The sequence below is a fragment of the Rhinoraja longicauda genome, chromosome 10 (assembly GCF_053455715.1).
Source record: "Rhinoraja longicauda isolate Sanriku21f chromosome 10, sRhiLon1.1, whole genome shotgun sequence".
Taxonomy (NCBI): domain Eukaryota; kingdom Metazoa; phylum Chordata; class Chondrichthyes; order Rajiformes; family Arhynchobatidae; genus Rhinoraja; species Rhinoraja longicauda.
Window position 1 is genome coordinate 5,069,012 of NC_135962.1, and position 22,253 is coordinate 5,091,264.

Here is a 22,253-nt window from a genome sequence, read left to right on the forward strand (position 1 = left end):
CCCCCCATCACTCCCTCAACCCCCCTCCCACCCCCTCCTCCCCCAACATCGCCATCTCCACCCCTCCCGCCCCCTCCTCCCCCATCATCACCATCTCCACCCCCCTCCCACCCCCTTCCCACCCCCTCCTCCACCCCCCCATCACTCCCTCAACCCCCTCTCCCGCCCCCTCCTCTCCCCAACATCGCCATCTCCACCCCCCTCTCGCCCTCTCCTCCACCCCCCACCACTGCCTCACCTCCCCTCCAGCACCCCCTCCTCATGCCCAACTCTGTCGCCACCTCCCCCCTTCTCCACACCTCCACCACTGCCTCACCCCCCCTCCTCCACACCCCCACCACTGCCTCACCCCCCTCCTCCCTCCACCACCATCGCCCCCTCCCTCTCCTCCGGAGTTGCCAACATGCTCCACCTTGGGGGCGGCAGCAGGTGAGAGGGGAGGAAGCCCCGTGGTGACTGAAGGGCGCATTGAAACACAACGTGCAGGAGTAACTCAGCTGACTAGTCAGTCTGAGGAAGGGTCCCAACGTCACCTACCCTCGTTCTCCAGAGACCCTGACCCGCTGAATGACTCCAGCACTGTGTGTCCTGTCGGTGGGTGAAGGAGGGCTCGCTTGGGCACCTTGCGAGTCGGGAGTGGCGTGGGAACCCGGGGCGGTAAACGGGCGGGGAGACGGTGTGAGCCGGGGTTGAGTCGGCAGTTCCGTCCGCTATATCCAGCATCTGGTATAAGGGGGTCCATTAAAACGAGGACTCACTGCAGGGCCGTCTTAACGCATGGGCCTGATGGGCACTTGCCCGGGGCCCCATGAGCATAGGGGCCCCATGCTGATCTGTGTATGTTAAGTGACTTGCAATAAATAAATACTACTTTAAAAATGTAGGTTCAATAAGTGCTTATTTCGCAACATTTTCCATCACTAAGTGCTTCTCACAGCGATCTGTAAGTGCTTTTCGCAACAATGTAGCACCCTAAGTCCATCGCTAAGTGCTTTTCGGTAAGTGCTTTTTGCCGGCACGACAGGGGGGGGGCTGGTAGGGAATGGGGGTGGGGGAGAGTAATGGTAGGGGCCCCAGTACACTGCTTTGCCCGGGGGCCCATAATGCTGTAAAAACGGCCCTGACTGTGCTGTCTTTGTGAAACAGTTGGGAGAGAAGATTGAGAGCACAGATGATTCTGGGACACGACTTTCAAGCTTGAAAGGGTTCAGAAAAGATTTACGAGGATGTTGCCAGGACTAGAGGGTGTGAGTTACAGTGAGAGGTTGAGTAGGCCGGGTCTCTATTCCATGGAGCGCAGGAGGATGAGGGGAGATCTTATAGAGGCGTACAAAATCATGAGAGGAATAGATTGTGTAGATGCACAGAGTCTTTTACCCAGAGTAGGGGAATCGAGGACCAGAGGACATAGGTTCAAGGTGGAAAAGATTTAATAGGAATCCGAGGGGTAACTTTTTCACACAGAGGGTGGTGGGTGTATGGAACCAGCTGCCAGAGGAGGTAGTTGAGGCTGGGACTACCCCATCGTTTAAGAAACAGTTGGACAGGTACACGGATAGGACAGGTTTGGAGGATTATGGACCAAGCGTAGGCAGGTGGGACTAGGGTAGCTGGGACATTGTTGGCCAGTGTGGGCAAGTTGGGCCGAAGGGCCTGTTTCCACACTGTACCACTCTATGCCCAGAAAGCGCTCTCCATTCACAGTGCCACCTGTGGCTGCTCAGAAAATTTCAGCTGAACTCTTGTAATTTTGTGTCCAGATTGTCGGGGTGGCCAGACCATCAGAGGCCAGACAATTGCTGTTCAACCTGAACTAATATCCAGACAAAGCCAAGAGATATACCCCACTAACTGGGTCCAGTCGTAGCTAAAGGCTGGAAGATCACCCACGACCTAGACTCATGGCCGGGGTAAGATCAAAGAGAGCCCAACCTTCTGTTTCTGCAGCAAGCTCTGAGCCGCTTCCACAGAATTGCCAAAGTTACTCGAGGAAGCATTGGGCATGCGCTCAGCAATCCACTTCATGTCTAAATCACTGTTGTGGTGGAACTCATAGAGGGCCACCATCGCTTCCAGGAGTCGCCTTCTCTCTTCCAGAGGTATCTTGAGTGATTCAAACCTGTGCGAACAGGGGGATGGGTACAAGAGAACAAAGTCATGGAACGATTAAAACGATGGACTCTTTAGTGCAAAGTGGAAGACTGCTAATTAAACCAGTGAACAATTATTTGAAAGCACGAGGCAGGTGAAGATGCTGCAAGGACTGATTACTGTTGTGGTGACCGTACAATAACAGAAGCCTTACACCTGAATAACGTTCCAAAGACTTTATTAAATGCATAAGAAAATAACTGCAGATGCTGGTACAAATCGAAGGTATTTATTCACAAAATGCTGGAGTAACTCAGCAGGTCAGGCAGCATCTCGGGAGAGAAGGAATGGGTGACGTTTCAGGTCGAGACCCTTCTTCAGACTGATGTCAGGGCGGCGGGACAAAGGAAGGATATAGGTGGAGACAGGAAGATAGAGGGAGATCTGGGAAGGAGGAGGGGAAGAGAGGGACTGAGGAACTATCTAAAGTTGGAGAAGTCGATGTTCATACCACTGGGCTGCAAACTGCCCAGGCGAAATATGAGGTGCTGTTCCTCCAATTTCCAGTGGGCCTCATTATGGCACTGGAGGAGGCCCATGACAGAAAGGTCAGACTGGGAATGGGAGGGGGAGTTGAAGTGCTCGGCCACCGGGAGATCAGTTTGATTAATGCGGACCGAGCGCAGGTGTTCAGCGAAGCGATCGCCGAGCCTGCGCTTGGTTTCGCCGATGTAAATAAGTTGACATAAGTTAAATGCATAGCAAGCACGACTTCACGCCTGCACGTTCTACTTACACTAACCCGAATCTCGCAAGCAGTGGTCACTCAAAAGCTAATGGGGCGTAACTGCAAAAGCATGACACATAACATGAGTGACACCATTGCACTAATCTACATCCCCTCTCTTAAAGAATCAACAGCGATACAGACCCAGAAACTAAGCACGTCATGTATAACAATCGATGTCAAACTGGAGGAAAGTTAAACATACTTCACAACCGGCCTGCAAACACGACCAGCACGTGTTCGATAGAGACCACCTCCATTCTTCTTATCCCCTAATCTACAATTACAGGTATTTATTTCACAAAATGCTGGAGTAACTCAGCAGGTCAGGCAGCATCTCAGGAGAGAAGGAATGGGTGACGTTTCAGGTCGAGACCCTTCTTCAGACTTCTTCAGTGGGTGACGTTTCGGGTGGAGACTCTTCTTCTGTTTGGCTGCACATGACACGTCCCGTCACAGACTGGTCTCCGTGACGCAGCTTACCTGGTTGAACTGTACCCATCGTTGTAGTTTCTTCCCCTCTCCCACCATCCTCCCCCAAGAACGGCGAGCGCTCTTTCTGGTCATAGATGCGTAGAGTGGTACTGTGTGGAAACAGGCCCTTCGGCCCAACTCGCCCACACCGGCCAACATGTCCCAGCTACCCTAGTCCCACCTGCCTGCGCTTGGTCCATATCCCTCCAAACCTGTCCTATCCATGTACCTGTCTGTTTCTTAAACGATGGGATAGTCTGAAGAAGGGTCTCGACCCGAAACGTCACCCATTCCTTCTCTCCTGAGATGCTGCCTGACCTGCTGAGTTACTCCAGCATTTTGTGAAATAAATACCTTCGATTTGTGCCAGCATCTGCAGTTATTTTCTTACATTTAATCTACAATTACAAAACTGTCAGCCTTCTGGGAGCCACGCACCGAGAGCCAGCCTGCCCGTTCCACTCGCTGAAGCTGCGTCCCGACTCAACCCCGGGAAATTCCCCGGGAGATTCCCAGGAATGGGTCCCCGCTCCTGTTCCCCAACATCCCGAGTAGCAAGATTCCCAATCCCCCTCCCCGACATCCTGGACAGCAGGATCCTCGATCCTCTCCTCGACATCCCCGGGACTGGGATCCCATTGCAGTGCCAGAGATTCCGAGCACCAGGATTCATATTCTACCTCCTGGCATGCCAGGTAGCTGGGACCCCCATTCCCAGATTCAGGACCGTTTTCGCCGTTCCGATCGCCAGCGCATGAGCATCTCTGTCTGCTTCCTTCCTTCCTTCCACCCACGTGTCTCGGTCCCAGGCGGCCGGCACCACAGAGGTCAAGTATCAGCTCCCCAAGTCCAAGTCCCTAGAGCCCGACACCAATGTCAACACCCGACCCATTCCTTCTCTCCAGGGATGCAGCCTGTCCCACTGAGTTACTCCGGTAGATTTTAGACAATAGACAATAGGTGCAGGAGGAGGCCATTCGGCCCTTCGAGCCAGCACTGCCATTCAATGTGATCATGGCTGATCATTCTCAATCAGTACCCCTTTCCTCCCTTCTCCCAATACCCCCTGACTCCGCTATCCTTAAGAGCTCTATCTAGCTCTCTCTTGAATGCATTCAGAGAATTGGCCTCCACTGCCTTCTGAGGCAGAGAATTCCACAGATTCACAACTCTCTGACTGAAAAAGTTTTTCCTCATTTCCGTTCTAAATGGCCTACCCCTTATTCTTAAACTGTGGCCCCTGGTTCTGGACTCCCCCAACATTGGGAACATGTTTCCTGCCTCTAACATGTCCAACCCCTTAATAATCTTATACGTTTCGATTTTGTGTCTATCTTCGGCGTACAGCAGCATCTGCAGTTCCTTCCCACACACTGGTGTCTCCTTTCTACTCTTTCCATCCAAGCGTTGCAAGGCAGGCACTGTGTTACTGTCTCACTCCTTCAATGCCCCTTGAGCCCAATGCCCAAATGCTCGCTCCACTACGACTGTAATGGTCTCCTTCCCATCCAATAAGTCTCACCAGTCAAGATGTTTTTGCGTCTCTTCCAGTATCCTCTGTGAATCAAAGTGGCCGGTCGCCATCTTCTTGGCACGATTTACAATGCTGTTCATCTTCTCAGCGAGTTCAAGCATGTCGCCCTCCAGCCATAGGTGTTCCTTCAGTAAGAGTCTGCTCGATCGCAGATCATGGCCCGTCTCATTGTTCCGGAGAATCTTCTCAATTTGTTCAAGCTTCGTTTTGGCATCCTTGAAAGAGAAAGACTCAGTGAAAATTCAATTACTACCCAAGCCTAAAGCAGATGAAATATTATAGACTAGACCTTGGATAGTTCAGTTTAGTTTATTGTGAGTTACTCCGGTAGATTTTGCTGCGCGCTAACCAGTCAGCAGATAGACAATACATGATTACAATCGAGCCATTCACAGTGTATAGATAACGTGATAAGGGAATAACAATTAGTGCTATATATAATGCCAGTAAAGTTTGATTAAAATAGTTCCAGGGTCACTCATGAGGTAGATAGTAGTTCAGCACTGCTGGGAAGAAATTGTCCCTGTATCTGGAGGTGTGCATTTTCACACTCCTATACCTTTTGCCTGATGGGAGAGGGGAGAAGAGGGAGTGGCCGGGGCATGAGGCAGCGTGACGTAAAATGGAAGGGAGGTTGGTTTGTGTGATGGTCTGGGCTGCATCCACAATTCGCTCCAGTTTCTTGCGGTCTTGGATGGAGCTGTTCCCAAACCAAACTACGATGCATCCTGATAAAATGCTTTTTGTGGTACACCTGTAGAAGTTGGTGAGAGTAGTGGGGGACATGCCAAACTTCCTTGCACTTTGATATACAGAAGGTCAAGAAAAGCCGCAGATGCTGGAAGTCTGAAGTTGGAAAAAAGCTGGAGTTAATGTTTGGAGTCCGAGACCCTTCATCAGAAATGGGAAAGCAATAAATCAAATTTGTGTTTAGTTGCAGAGTGGGTGGTGGAGGGATGGGTAGAACAAAAGGAATATCTGATAAAGCAAGACCAAATAGGCTCACGATGGAGCTGATGAAACTTCTTTGTCTGTGTTATGTCTTTTATTATCAGGGTTGTGAGACATGCCAAGCAGGTGAAATTATAGTCTTAGAAAGAGAAAAACTGAGCTAAAATCACAGGTGAATGACTGGCAGAAATAGCAGGTTCTGTTTTGACAAAAAAAGAAAGAGCAAGTTATCTAATGTTAGAGAATTCAATATTGAATCTGAATTATTACAACATCGCCAGGTGTTGATTTTCAAGCTTGTGTGGGACCTTGTTTAAATAGTGTGGAGGAAGTCACAGACAGATAATTCAGAGTAAAAGTGTGATGGAGAGTTAAAATAGCAGGCACCCAGAAGGTCAGGGCCAATGGTGCGGACTGAAAACTGGTGCTCCACTAAGTGTTCACCCCACCCGCGCTAACCCTAGCAGCTGCAGCGTACCTGTAGTCCGTCTGTCTTTGTGTTTTTATGTTGTTTTTTGTCTTGATTGTACTGTAAATGTGATGTAGTTTTTTGGGGGTTGTGTACTATGGGGGGGGGGGGAGACTGTAAATGTAAAGTTGTCTCTTCCCAGCGGAGACGCGACCCTTTGTTCTGGGTGGTGTCTCCGTTCCCGCTGCGGCCTACCACCGGCCCTGCACCTGGAGCTGGCGGCCTCCACCTGGGACTCGCCTGTGGAGGCTCCGGCCGCGTGGACGTTGGAAGCTCGCAGCCCCCTGGGTGGGGGCTGACATCGGGAGCTCCGGCAGCGTGTTCGCCCGACCCAAATCGCGGGGCTTGGGTCGGCCCGCTGCGGACCTTTCACCGTCCGGCGCGGCCTGGTATAGGCCGCGGGATTTTCTCTGCCCGGCGGGGGCTTCAATGTCGGGAGCCACGACCGCACCGACATGCAGCGGCAGCGTCTTCGCCCGCCCTGAATCGCGGGGCTTGGGTCGTCCCGCCGCGCACCTTTCACTGTCCAGCGCGGCCTGGAACGTGGCAACTTCAACAGCCTGACCATGGGAGAAGACGGCAGGGGAAGAGAAAAGACATTCTGGCCTTCCATCACAGTGAGGAGGGGACTGGAGGAGACTCACTGTGATGGATGTTTCTTTTTGTTTGATTGTATGTGTTATTGCTTATTTTTATTGCTCTTATTGTTGGACTGTGGGTAATCTTTCATTTCACTGCACATTTATGAGTGTGTGACAAATAAACTTGACTTGACTTGTCTCTCTGATGCAGAGGAGATAACATTGTAATGCAACGGGACAAATTGGCCATATTCTCACAGCAGTTTAGAAGAATGGGAAGGAGCTCATTCTCAGATGAAATGCTACAAAAGATGCTGAAACCTTTTCTCTGGATGGAAGTCAGAGTTGAGGGACTGCAATTCTAGAAAAAAAATTAGTCTTGCTCTTCAGAGCGCGTGGGAATCTCTTTCCTCAGGAGGTTGATGAATTTTTTAAATGCCACTTTAGAGTTCCGATGCTCAATCCTTAACTCTACATTCATTGATAAATGGTGTGGAAATGAGATATGGAGAATCGCCGTGAAAGTGGACGAGGAGCGATATCTGTCCTTTGACTACTATTACGTTAAATCATTGGACCTAAAATGACAATAGGTGCAGGAGGAGTCCATTCGGCCCTTCGAGCCAGCACCGCCATTCAATGTGATCATGGCTGGTCATTTTCAATCAGTACCCCGTTCCTGCCTTCTCCCCATACCCCCTGACTCCGCTATCCTTAAGGTTTAGGTGATCTGAATCATAACAATGTACCCTCATTAGGTGATAAGTGATAGGAGTAGAATTAGGCCATTCGGCCCATCAAGTCTACTCCGCCATTCAATCATGGCTGATCTATCTCTCCCTCCTAACCCCATTCTCGTGCCTTCTCCCCACAACCCCTGACACCCCATCTTTGCATGTACATTCTGAGCACAATATTACTGCCATGCAAGTACTGGGTCACACATGCAACAAGTGGCGCTTGCTAATGCTGATTCTCCATGTGCTTCATGTGAATGGGTGCAAACACCTCCTTTGTCATAATTGTGCCGCAGGTTTATCAAGTCCTACCAGTGTCCACGGATTTTGTACCTAAGATCTTACACTAAACATCATTGCTCATGCTGAGCCCTACACCCATCCTCACCTGCAGCAGCTCCATCAGCTGCTCCTGTTGTCCAGCTTGTCTCATTTTATCTCCGCGTTCCCCCATTTTATCGAGGAGCTCTTCCCACTTCTCGTTCAGCGCCACGAGTCGCGATTTGATGGCATCTCGGGCATAATGATTCTGATCAATGAGATTGTTTCCTGTCTAATGATTCAAACACAAACCATGCAAAAGATACATTAATGGCATGTGCAATGAAATACCCATTTTCACAATAATAGACGATGGCCCCTTGAGAATCCAGAGAAGCCAGACTGCATTCATGTGCAGGAAGGAACTGCAGATGTTGGTTTACATTGAAGATAGACACAAAATGCTGGAGTAACTCAGCAGGTCAAGCAGCATTTGAGCTGAGAAGGAATGGGTTACGTGTCGGGTCGAGACCCTTGTTCAGACTGATGTCGGGGGGGCGGGACAAAGGAAGGATATAAGTGGAGACAGGAAGATAGAGGGAGATCTGGGAAGGGGGAGGAGAAGAGAGGGACAGAGGAACTATCTAAAGTTGGAGAAGTCGATGTTCATACCGCAATGTTCATAGGTCAGGGCATTGAGTATAAGAGTCAAGGAGTTGCGGTGCAGCTTTGCAGGAGTTTGGTTCGGCTACGTTTGGAGTATTGTGTGCAGTTCCAATCACCCTATTACACAAAGAATGTGGAGGCTTTGGACAGGGTGCAGAGGAAGGGTTAACAGAATGATGACAGCTGCAGCGGAAAGGTGAGAGGGGCAAGGTTTAACGGTGACGTGTGAAGCATGTTCTTTACAGAGGGTAGGTGAGTGTCTGGAATGTGCTGCTGGGCGAGGTGGTTGAAACAGATACGTAATTGGGATTTAAATGACTTTTGTATAGGCATATGGATACGCAAGGAATGGAGAGTCCATGTGCAGGTAAATTAGTGATGGTCTCGGCATCATGTTCTGCACAGGCATTGTGGGCTGAAGGGCCTGTTCTGGTGCAGTACAGTTCTATGTTCTACTAGACCAAGTGGGCCCATTGGGGCCAAACCTCTCCTGCATTGGTGCAGCACGCTCTCCTCCCTCCCTCCCACTCCCCTCTCGACTCCACTCTCCCCCACTCCATCCCCCTTCCTCCTCCCCCCCTCTCCCGCCCCCTTCCCCCCTCCCCCTTGGCAGCCCATGCTTCAGAGTCGTAGTCAAGGGCAGGCAATGGTCTCGGGCTGTGACTTAAGGGAGCCCATGCCTACAGATATCGCCCCACCTGCTTCAGATCCTCCGCTCGTATCTGGTTTGCCATCACCTCCTTCTCCATGGCCTCATGTCGCTTCAGCTTGCGCAGGATGTTTGTGGGGTCTCGGTACGATTCATCGGAGGCAACCACGTACTTTTCGTCGATCCACATCAGGAGCTCAGCTGCATCTCTGCCAAATTCCTAAAGGAGACGAAAGAAAAGACTGAAGCGGGATTTCAACTTTGGTCGGAATGCAAACTGAATTCTGGCCACCGCACCTCAGAAACGATCTATTGGGCTGGTCCTCGAGTTTGTGTTAGTTCAGTGTGCGTAGAATGAGATTGAATTTGCACATTCCACTTTTTTTAGATGTTTAGATTTAGAGATACAGCGCGGAAACAGGCCCTTCGGCCCACCGGGTCCGTGCCGCCCAGCGATCTCCGCACACTAACACTATCCTACACACACTAGGGACAATTTTTACATATTACCCAGTCAATTAACCTACATACCTGTACGTCTTTGGAGTGTGGGAGGAAACCGAAGATCTCGGAGAAAACCCACGCAGGTCACGGGGAGAACGTAAAAAAACTCCGTACAGACGGCACCCATAGTCAGGATCGAACCCGAGTCTCCGGCGCTGCATTCGCTGTAAGGCAGCAACTCTACCGCTGCGCCAACGTGCTTCCTATGCTGAACTACCCCTTTTTATTCTGTTTTTATTCTGAACTACCCCTTCTTACAGGTAGTGTAAGAAAATAACTGCAGATGCTGGTACAAATCGAAGGTATTTATTCACAAAATGCTGGAGTAACTCAGCAGGTCAGGCAGCATCTCAGGAGAGAAGGAATGGGTGACGTTTCGGGTCGAGACCCTTCTTCAGACAAGAAGGGTCTCGACCCGAAATGTCACCCATTCCTTCTCTCCAGAGATGCTGCCTGTCCCGCTGAGTTACTCCAGCATTTTGTCTATCTTCGGTGTAAACCAGCACCTGCAGTTCCTTCCAACACATCAATGGTTCTTTATTATCGCATGCCCCGAGGTGCAGTGAAATTCTGTTTTTGCATACAGTGAGGTAAATTATTACCATACATGAACACAATCCCAGATTAAGTATCGTGTATAGCTTCAAATTCATAGGAGTACATATCACCAGCAACTTGTCCTGGACTGGCCATGCCAAAGCAATGGCCAAGAAGGCACAATAATGCCTCTCCTCAATGGAAGGCTTAGGCTTTCCTTCCATTGATGCCAGGGGGCGGCACGGTGGCGCAGCGGCAGAGTTGCTGCCTTACAGCGAATGCAGCGCTGGAGACTCAGGTTCGATCCCGACTACGGGCGCCGTCTGTACGTTTGTACGTTCTCCCCGTGACCTGCGTGGGTTTTCTCCGAGATCTTCGGTTTCCTCCCACACTCCAAAGACGTACAGGTATGTAGGTTAATTGACTAGGTAAATGTAAAAATTATCCCTAGTGTGTGCAGGATAGTGTTAATGTGCGGGGATCGCTGGGCGGCGCGGACTCGGTGGGCCGAAGGGCCTGTTTCCGCGCTGTATCTCTAAATCTAAAAAAAAAATGGCATCTACACTTCACGCTGTGTCGGCATGCCGACCAGCATAATCCAGGATGAGTCTTACCCAGCAGGCAGGAGGTACAGAAGTGTGTAAAAGCGCACATCCTCATTCAGGGACAGTTGCTTCCCAGTTGTTAACAGGCGACTGAACCATCCTCCGACCAACTAGAGAGTGGCCTGAGCTACTATCTCCTTCATTGGATAGGTATCTACCTTTCTTGCGCTGGGCATTATTGTCAGAGTGTGGCTACATATAAATTGGAGGAATAGCATCTCATATTTCGCTTGGGCAGCTTACAGCCCAACGTTATGAATATTGATTTCTCTAACTTCAAGTAACCTTTGCATCCCCTCTCTCTCTCTCCTCTGTCCCTCCCCCAACCTAGTCATCATTCTAGTTTTACAGTCATCCCTTTGAGTTCCTCTGTCTGCATACTCATTATCACCTCTCCCACATCCAACAATGGCCCATGGTATGCCCACATTTCCTTGATTATCGGTGCTTTCTGCATAGTGGAGTCAAGAGATATGGGGACAATAAACAATAGGTGCAGGAGGAGGCCATTCGGCCCTTCGAGCCAGCACCACCATTCAATGCGATCATGGCTGATCATTCTCAATCAGTACCCCGTTCCTGCCTTCTCCCCATACCCCCTGACTCCGCTATCCTTAAGAGCTCTATCAAGCTCTATCTTGAATGCATTCAGAGAATTGGCCTCCACTGCCTTCTAAGGCAGAGAATTCCACAGATTTACAACTCTCTGACTGAAAATGTTTTTCCTCATCTCCGTTCTAAATGGCCTACCCCTTACTCTTAAACTGTGGCCCCTGGTTCTGGACTCCCCCAACATTGGGAACATGTTTCCTACCTCTAACGTGTCCAACCCCCTAATAATCTTATACGTTTCGATAAGATCCCCTCTCATCCTTCTAAATTCCAGTGTATACAATCCCAGCCGCTCCAGTCTTTCAACATACGACAGTCCCGCCATTCCGGGAATAGGCAGGCACGGGTTACTGATTGTGGACGATCAGCCATGATCACAATGAATGGTGGTGCTGGCTCGAAGGGCCGAATGGCCTCCTCCTGCACCTATTTTCTATGTTTCTAAATCTTCCTTTCATTTCTAAGTAGGGTCTATATCTCTAGTTCCCCTTTCTCCTGATTCTCAGTCTGTAGGTCTCAACCCAAAACACCACCTATTCCTTTCCTCCAGAGATACTGCCTGACCTGCTGAGTTACTCCAGCCTTTTGTGTATGTCCTCAGTAAGAGTCATAGATTCATAGAGTGATACAGTGTGGAAACAGGCCCTTCGGCCCAACTTGCCCACACCGGCCAACATGTCCCAGTTACACTAGTCCCACCTGCCTGCGTTTGGTCCATATCCCTCTAAACCTGTCCTATCCATGTACCTGTCTAACTGCTTCTTAAATGTTGGGATAGTCCCAGCCTCAACTACCTCCGCTGGCGGCTTTTTCCATTATCCCACCACTCTTTGTGTGAAAAAGTTACCCCTCAGATTCCTATTAAATCTTTTCTCCTTCACCTCAAACCCATGTCCTCTGGTCCTCGATTCACCTACTCTGGGCAAGAGACTCTGTGCATCTACCCGATCTATTCCTCTCATGATTTTATACACACTTAAGTTCTCTTAGTTTTACAATCTTTGGCCTTTGTCCTGACTCATTGGGCTAGAAATCCTTCTGCCTGTAAATTGCTAAGCTGGCACTGTGCAGGTAATTAGTGCCTGGGTAACCATGCCATTGGCATTAGCTTTGAATCGCACTACACGTGCCACATTATGACTGTGTGGTGGTGCTACTTTACAGCTGGCTGTGCCATAAACACTTGTCTTACAGCGCCAGAGGCCCGGGTTCGATCTTCGCTACGGGTGCTATCCGTACGGAGTTTGTACGTTCTCCCCGTGACTTGCGTGGGGTTTTCACCAGATTCCTCCCACACTCCAAAGACGTACAGGTTTGTAGGTCAATTGGCTTGGTATAGTTGCAAATTGTCCCTAGTGTGTGTAGGATAGTGCTAATGCGTGGGGATCACTGGTTGGCATGGACTCAGTGGACCGAAGGGCCTGTTTCCATGCTGTATCTTTAAACTGTTTAACTGAAAAATGTTCCCAATGTTGGGCGAGTCCAGAACCAGGGGCCACAGTCTTAGAATAAAGGGGAGGCCATTTAAAGCTGAGGTGAGAAGAAACTTTTTCTCCCAGAGAGTTGTGAATTTGTGGAATTCTCTGCCACAGAGGGCAGTGGAGGCCAAATCACTGGATGGATTTAAGAGAGTTAGATAGAGCTCTAGAGGCTAGTGGAATCAAGGGATGTGGGGAGAAGGCAGGCACGGGTTACTGACTGTGGACGATCAGCCATGATCACAATGAATGGCGGTGCTGGCTCGAAGGGCTGAATGGCCTCCTCCTGCACCTATTTTCTCGTTTTCTATGTAACTAAACTAAACTCCCAGATTGTCAGATATGGTTCACCTTGGCAGGCTAGGCAGAAGGGTGCAAGGATGATTTGAACTGTGCTGCCGTCCAGAAGCCCTCCAATTCTGAACCTGTGCTGGAAGGATGTCTTTCCAGCATTGGTCCAGCATTGCAGCATTTCCAGTCAGCATTGATACTAGGTTAATTCCCGGAATGGCGGGACTGTCGTATGTTGAAAGACTAAAGCGACTAAGCTTGTATACACTGGAATTTAGAAGGACGAGAGGAGATCTTATCGAAACGTATAAGATTATTAAGGGGTTGGACACGTTAGAGGCAGGAAACATGTTCCCAATGTTGGGGGAGTCCAGAACCAGGGGCCACAGTTTAAGAATAAGGGGTAGGCCATTTAGAACGGAGATGAGGAAAAACTTTTTCAGTCAGAGAGTTGTGAATCTGTGGAATTCTCTGCCTCAGAAGGCAGTGGAGGCCAATTCTCTGAATGCATTCAAGAGAGAGCTAGATAGAGCTCTTAAGGATAGCGGAGTCAGGGGGTATGGGGAGAAGGCAGGAGCGGGGTACTGATTGAGAATGATCAGCCATGATCACATTGAATGGCGGTGCTGGCTCGAAGGGCCGAATGGCCTCGTCCTGCACCTATTGTCTATTGTCTATTGATACTAACCTGCAGTTTCTGTGACTCTGACAGCCTGTATCGCCGATAGTCACTGCTCCTTTTCAGATCACCCCATCTGTCAAGGATCTGAAAAGCCCTCTTCTGGATCCTAGAGATGAAAAGAAACATATTAACTGCTGAGTTCACAACAAGACCTCTATAACTTGGAAGGGAACCAGCACCACGATGACAGAGCAACTGATCATTCACCCCAATGCTTGCTTGCTCTTAAAATTGCTATTCTGTTTGTCTTCAAGTCAGAAGTATCCACACTTCCAGAGTTAAATAATGCCACTGAATTACTTAGGTGCAGGAGGAGGCCATTCGGCCCTTCGAGCCAGCACCGCCATTCAATGTGATCATGGCTGATCATTCTCAATCAGTACCCCGTTCCTGCCTTCTCCCCATACCCCCTGACTCCGCTATCTTTAAGAGCTCTATCTAGCTCTCTCTTGAATGCATTCAGAGAATTGGCCTCCACTGCCTTCTGAGGCAGAGAATTCCACAGATTCACAACTCTCTGACTGAAAAAGTTTTTCCTCATCTCCGTTCTAAATGGCCTAGCCCTTATTCTTAAACTGTGGCCCCTGGTTCTGGACTCCCCCAACATTGGGAACATGTTTCCTGCCTCTAACGTGTCCAGCCCCTTAATAATCTTATATGTTTCGATGGAAAATAAAAGACCTAAAATAAGGGAAAGGTATCATCATATCATGTGTTTAATTGGGGTTTAAAATAAGAAGGATTTATATGACCTAACACAGATATATTTTTTCAGTTACATTATAATAATACCAGGAATGTTATCAGATGAATGGATAATGTAACAAAGGTAGCCTATGCCTTCTGACACACAGAGTGTTCCTGGCATTTTTGGTTATATTTCTGGACTCTTCCTGTGTTTCATCATTCTTTGACTCAGAGGGGAAAACCCTTAGATTGACAAAATAATTCAGCAGCCGTGCATAATATTACGTTTACACATTGAAACGTAAGGGAGTGAAAGGAAAGCCATACGTTTTGTTGGCATAGTTGTTACGCTGGTTGAGTTTAGAGGCTCGGTCCTGGAGCCCCTGAATCCTCTGGTCTGTCCGTCTCAGCACATTCTCAAAGTCTTCATGCCTCTTCATTAGGCTGCTCACAGTGCCCACAGAGTCCTTCGAAAAGAATTCAGACCGTTACAGTTTTCAAAACGCAAGCTCTTACCTTCACCATCTCATTCGAATTAGTTTAGTTTACTTTAGAGATACAGCGCGGAAACAAGCCCTTCGGCCCACCGAGTCCATGCCGACCAGCGATCCCCGCACATTAACACTGTCCTATACGCACTGGGGACAATTCACACATACAACAAGCCAATTAACCTACATACCTGCACGTCTTTGGAGTGTGGGAGGAAACCAAAGATCTCGGAGAAAACACACACAGGTCACAGGGAGAACGTACAAACTCCGTACAGACAGCACCCGTAGTCGGGATTGAACCCGGGTCTCCGGTGCTGCAAGCGCTGTAAGGCAACAACTCTACCGCTGCGCCACCGTGGCCGCCCTAAGGTTATGTGTATAAGGTTTGCATTTTCTCTCTGCAACCTTTTCCCCTGGATCGTCCTGTTTACTCCCACATCTCAAAGACATGCTGCTAGGTTAATTGGCTACGATAAATTGTTTCCAGTGTTGAGGGGAGCGATGGCAGGAAATTGGGGCGAAAGTTAGTTGACGGGCAGGCGTGAGAGAATAGGTCACAGGGGAATGGGATGATGTTCTCAGAGGAAGAATGATCGACAGACCGATCTTCATAAATTTCACTGGCTCATCCTCCCTTACTTGTGGTGAGTCTGGCTGGACTGCAGCCGTGTGGCAATGCTGGCAGCCTTGAGCAGGAAGAAAATCATGTGATAGGAGCAGAATAAGGCCATTCGGCCATCAAGTCTACTCCACCATTCAATCACGGCTGATCTATCTCTCCCTCCTAACCCCATTCTCCTGCCTTCTCCCCACAGCCCCTGATACCCGTACTGATCAAGAATCTATCTGTCTCCGCCTTAAAAATATCCACTGACTTGGCCTCCACAGCCTTCTGTGGCAAAGAAATCCACAGATTCACCACCCTCTGACTAAAGAAATTTCTCCTCATCTCCTCCCTAAAAAAAATTCTTTAATTCTGAGGCTGTGACCTCCAGTCCGAGACTCTCCCACCAGTGGAAACATCCTCTCCACATCCACTCTATCCAAGCCTTTCACTATCAGGTACGTTTCAATGAGTTCCCCCCTCATTCTTCTAAACTCCAGCGAGTACAGGCCCAGTGCCGACATACGCTCATCATTGGTTAACCTACTCATTCCTGGGATCGTTGTTGTAAACCTCCTCTGGACCCTCTCCAGAGCCAGCACATCCTTCCCCAGATATGGGGCCCAAAGTTGCTCACAATATCTGTAAATGCGGACTGACCTTAGAGCCTCATCATTACATCCCTGTTTGGGGCTCACGTTGTCGACCTCCCCGTGGTGAGCCCTGTCAACTGACCTCAGTCAGGCGGACGACAACAAACAGAGACAGCAGAAGCAGAAGTAGCTTCATAACTTCTGTTGCCTCAAACGCAAGAAGAAGAAGACATCCCTGATTTTGTATACAAGCCCTCTTAAAATAAATGCTAGCATTGAGTTTGCCTCCTTTACTATCAATTCGACTTGCAGATTAACTTTCTGGGAATCCTGCACCAGCACTCCCAAGTCCCTTTGCACCTCCGATTTCTGAATTCTCTCCTCATTTAGAAAATAGCCTACACCTTTATTCCTACTGCCAAAAGATGACTCCACACTTTGCCACACTATAAACCATCTGCCACTTCTCTGCCCACTCTCCCAGCCTGTCCAAGTCCTTCTGCAGTCCCTGCTTTCTCTGCACTCCCTGACTCTCCACCACCTTCCCCTCATCCCTACTATATTTTCGTATCATCCGCAAACATGGCCACAGTTTCAAAATCATTAACACACAAAATCTCATTCCTTATTCTAAACAATGCAGATGTTCTTGAAGCAAATCCTTACATCCTGGTCATGCTGAAGCACAATGTTGGATTCATTCGGCCTAAGTGCAGGTCGAAGGCTTGATTATAACGGTGGTGCAGCGGTAGAATTGCTGCCTTACAGCAAATGCAGCGCCAGAGACTCAGGTTCGATCCCGACTACGGGCGCCGTCTGTACGGAGTTTGTACGTTCTCCCCGTGACCTGCGTGGGTTTTCTCCGAGATCTTCGGTTTCCTCCCACACTCCAAAGACGTACAGGTATGTAGGTTAATTGACTGGGTAAATGTAAAAATTGTCCCTCGTGTGTGTAGGATAGTGTTAATGTGCGGGGATCGCTGGGCGGCGCGGACTCGGTGGGCCGAAGGGCCTGTTTCCTCGCTGTATCTCTAAAAAAAATCAAATCTTCCCCTCATCCCTACTATATTTTCGTAACATCCGCAAACTTGGCCACAGTCTCAAAATCATTAACACACAAAACCTCATTCCTTATTCTAAACATTGCAGATGTTCTTGAAGCAAATGCTTACATCCTGGTCATGGTGAAGCACAATGTTGGATTCGTTCGGCCTAAGTGCAGGTCGAAGGCTTGATTATAAGGGTGATAGGTACAAAGCGTGAGACATTACCCCAAGATCAATGATCTTCAGGAAGGCTTCATGACCAGACAGAGTTGCCTCAATGCGGTCTGCCTCGTGGTTAAACTGCTGCAGGGCCAGTCCTTCCTGCAGTTTTGCATTGCGTTCCTTCCAAGTGCCATCCAGCTCCACCTGGAGAGCCGCCATTCTCTGCAGCAATCGGGAAACGTCGCTGGACGGGGTCCGCTTCACCACTTGATTCCCCAAGTCATTCAGCTCCTGGAAGCTTTTGCAGATAAAAGGTACACAACAGACCTTTAGGAACAGAAAATATCCATGCCGAACATGATGCCAACTTAAACGAGCCTCATCTGACTGCACATGATTCATATACCTTCCATTTCCCTGCGTATCCACGTGTCTATCTAAAAGCCTCCTCAGTGCCACTATTGATCTGGCTCCACCACCATTCACAACATGCCACACTGGCAGCACATTCCAGGCACCCAAACATGTTCCCAATGTTGGGGGGAGTCCAGAACCAGGGGCCACAGTTTAAGAATAAGGGGTAGGCCATTTAGAACGGCCGCGGGATTTTCTCCGCCCGGCGGGGGCTTCAATGTCGGGAGCCACGACCGCCCCGACGTGGCAAGTTCAACAGCCTGACCGTGGGAGAAGACGGCAGGGGAAGGGAAAAGACATTCTGGCCTTCCATCACAGTGAGGAGGGACTGGAGGAGACTCACTGTGATGGATGTTTTTTTTTGTTTGGTGTTGGTTTATGATTGTGTGTGTTATTGCTTATTTTTATTGGTCTTATTGTTGGACTGTGGGTAATTTTTCATTTCACTGCACATTTATGTGTATGTGACAAATAAAATTGACTATTGACTATTAGTGTGCGTAGGTATTTGATCGTCAGCGCAGACATGGTGTGCTGGAGGTTCTTTCATCGTGTTGTATCTGTCGATGAAACTACGACTCTATAACCAAGGTTGCAAGCAGTCTGATTCAGTTTAAATTAGTGCCCAGGAAGTGGGGTGAACGTTTGTGGCCTGGAAACAGAGCTTCGAACGGGGGCATGACACCAGTCAGTTTATTCTTCCGAATGGTTGGATGGCCAAAGTTTCCACAAATAATTCTGGAGCTCAAGGGAGTTGGTAGCAAGGTGTCATTAATATACAGTATATTGATGCTGTGAACATAAGAAATAGAAATAAGAAACAGAACCAGGAGTAGGCCATTCAGCCCTCATGCCTAATCTGCCAATTAATAAGATTTTTTTTATCTCAGAACAACTTTCCCACTCTAGCCACATATTCCTTAGTTTTTATAATATCCCAAAATCTCTCAATTTCTGACTGGAGTAGACACAGAAACTGAACCTTCTCTTTATTTACTACTCTCTGATGAAATTATTTTTCATTTCAGTCCAGAATGGCCAATCCACCATTTTGAGACCACGGTCCCCGGTTTAGACACCCTGGCCAAAGGAATCTACCATCAAGCACGGCAAGGATTGTGCGTGTTTCAATGAGTTGTGGATGTAGCCCAGTCCATCACGCAAACCAGCTTCCCCACCATCGACTCCAACCTCCCCCCCCCCCCCCCCCCCCACACACTTCACGCTGCATCGTGAAAGCAGCCAACATAATCGAGGACCACTTCCATCCTGATCATTCCTTCTTCTCCTCTCTTCCATTGGACAGAAGATACAAAAGCCTGAAAGCGTGTACACCAGTTTCGGAAAGAGCTGTTATCAGACTGGTGAATGAACCTCTCATAAACTAAGGACGTAGTCCCAATCTCTCAACCTTCCTCATTGTGCCTCTTGAACGTTTTATGTCCCCACATTGTGCTGTAACACAATATTCTGCACTCTGGTAAATGCACATGTATCCTTGTATTGCCTGATCTCCTGACCCTCACCAACCATTAAGCTATTTATTTTGTATATTATTACTGCACCATTTCCGTGAAATGCCAACAATGTTTCATATAACCAATATATCGCCCTTCACTTATATAATGAGCTGGATTGACTTTCAGTTCTTACTATCTATTATTTCCCCTCTAGATCTTTGCCAGCCTGTGTGGTAGCCTAAGCATGTATAGAAACCACCCAGAAAATGTATTTCTCAAGGTAGACACCAAAACGCTGGAGTAACTCAGCGGGACAGGCAGCATCTCTGGAAAGAAGGAATGAGTGACGTTTCGGGTCAAGACCCTTCTTCAGACTCTGACTCAGACCCTAAAGAAGAGCCTCGACCCGAAACGTCACCTATTCCTTCTCTCCAGAGATGCTGCCTGTCCTGCTGTGTTACATAGAAACATAGATACATAGAAAATAGGTGCAGGAGGAGGCCATTTGGCCCTTCGAGCCAGCACCGCCATTCATTGTGATCATGGCTGATCATCCACAATCAGTAACCTGTGACTGCCTTCTCCCCATATCCCTTGATTCCACTAGCCCCTAGAGCTCTATCTAACTCTCTTTTAAATTCATCCGGTGAATTGACCTCCATTGCCCTCTGTGGCAGAGAATTCCACAAATTCTCAACTCACTGGGTGAAAAAGTTTTTTTCTCACCTCAGTTTTAAATGGCCTCCCCTTTATTCTTAGACTGTGGCCCCTGGTTCTGGACTCCCCCGACATTGGGAACATTTTTCCTGCATCCAGCTTGTCCAGTCCTTTTATAATTTTATACGTTTCTCCAGCTTTTTGTGTCTATCTTCGGTTTAAACCTAGTTCCTTCCTGCACAAGCATATTTCTCACCTGTCTTTACGCGCGTTAATCTCCAGCAGCAGTTCCGCGTGTTCCTTCAGAAGGTTTTCAGCAGAATCCACGTCAAATCCCATCTCCTTGCTGTTCATCTTCTCTTTCACGGTGCTGCCCCACAGCAGCTGCTCCTTGTTCCCCTGGTTGTAGCGCTGCAGGTCGTGGCTGTCCCTCAGAAGCTGTTTCTTCCTGGAGGCCTCGGCCTTCACCCTCTGCAGCAGCGCCTCCACCTCTTGCACCTGTAGCATGATTGCAGCACTCTCTGCCGGATTGGTGTCCTGGACTCTGCAATGACCAACATCACAACAAACTGACGGCTGAAGATGAGCCAAACTCAGGCGTGAGGTAAAGAAAAAAGGAGGGAAAGATCCGAGCGCTTGCAAGGCGTACAACGGGGGTCAAAAACGTACACACAAAATTACCAGTTTCAAGCCTCTTTTAGTGCATTTCAAAGTAAAACAGACATTACAAAATAATGTCAATATGTCACAGTACACTAATAACATTTTGAAGTAAATTCGCACATTAATTGATAATCAGCCCAAAAAGGTGGTAATTGGCTTTTCTGCTGTGTTTTATATTTTTTTAACCCTGTCTTAATTAATTTAGTTATATAATCTTGCACTTAAATTTAATATTTACACATTACAGTTCCACCACTGATTTTCTAGCACTCTTGGTTCCAGAGTTTTGCTGGTTTATACAGCCGGCCAAGGAAGTCGGCTATGGGGATAGATGTGCTGGCTCCAGCTGGGCTGGAGTTCCAGAGCACCGGCCGCAGGTTGCAAATTCAACCCACCGATCGGCCGTGGAAGTCCCGATGAGGTCGAGATTGGCTGCCGTGCCCAGCCAAGGTGCCACATTTCCGGGGAGACTTCCAGGGCGCGAGGGGGGGATTTCTCGCGGAACCCCTAGCGACCTCTAGAGGAACCTAGTGTTCATTACCTAGGCTTGCATACACTGGAATTTAGAAGGATGAGAGGGGATCTTATCGAAACATATAAGATTATTAAGGGGTTGGACACGTTAGAGGCAGGAAACATGTTCCCAATGTTGGGGGAGTCCAGAACAAGGGGCCACAGTTTAAGAATAAGGGGTAGGCCATTTAGAACGGAGATGAGGAAAAACTTTTTCAGTCAGAGAGCTGTGAATCTGTGGAATTCTCTGCCTCAAAAGGCAGTGGAGGCCAATTCTCTGAATGCATTCAAGAGAGAGCTAGATAGAGCTCTTAAGGATAGCGGAGTCAGGGGGTATGGGGAGAAGGCAGGAACGGGGTACTGATTGAGAATGATCAGCCATGATCACATTGAATAGCGGTGCTGGCTCGACGGGCCGAATGGCCTACTCTATTGTCTATTACAAGTCGGTACATCGGTTTTATTTCATTCTTTTTTTCAATCCAATTTCTCCGTTTATTTGGCAAAGTGAAAAACGCGGAAACCATGCAAAAAAACACGGAAAATGGATTAAAAAAATGTGGAAATCCGCGGAAAATTCACATGCCAGCAAACTGAGAACAGGAAACCTGCACTGAACGTGGCACTAGGGGTGAACCAAATGGATTTTCACCATTTAAGTTGGAAAGAGTGCAGATAAGATTTACAAAGATGTTGCCAGGTTTAGTTTTTTCGTTTTTTAAGGTTTAGAGATACAGCACGGAAAGAGGCCCACCGGGTCCGCGCCGACCAGCGATCCCCACACACTAACACTATCCCACACTCACTAGGCACAATTTTTACATTTACCAAGCCAATTAACCTACAAACCTGTACGTCTTTGGATTGTGGGAGGAAACCGAAGATCTCGGAGAAAACCCACGCAGGTCACGGGGAGAACGTACAAACTCCGTACAGACGGCGCCCGTAGTCGGGATCGAACCCGGGTCTCCGGCGCTGCATTCGCTGTAAGGCAGCAACTCTACCGCTGCGCCACCGTGCCTGCCTTGAAGGCCTAAGCTATAAGGAGATG

The 22,253-nt window shown here is 48.6% G+C and overlaps 1 protein-coding gene across 1 annotated transcript in view; it reads right to left on the minus strand.

The window, feature by feature from the left end:
• sptbn5 (spectrin, beta, non-erythrocytic 5) overlaps positions 1-22,253 on the minus strand; it is a 183,033-nt gene that overhangs the window by 106,206 nt on the left and 54,574 nt on the right. The window contains exons 18-25 of the mRNA XM_078406114.1: positions 20,283-20,570; positions 17,559-17,793; positions 14,924-15,063; positions 13,916-14,015; positions 9,250-9,420; positions 8,013-8,177; positions 4,875-5,101; positions 1,933-2,119 (exon numbers count right to left, since the gene is read on the minus strand). Of these exons, the coding sequence (XP_078262240.1) occupies positions 1,933-2,119; positions 4,875-5,101; positions 8,013-8,177; positions 9,250-9,420; positions 13,916-14,015; positions 14,924-15,063; positions 17,559-17,793; positions 20,283-20,570 (1,513 nt within the window). The remainder of the gene's footprint in view (positions 1-1,932; positions 2,120-4,874; positions 5,102-8,012; positions 8,178-9,249; positions 9,421-13,915; positions 14,016-14,923; positions 15,064-17,558; positions 17,794-20,282; positions 20,571-22,253) is intronic.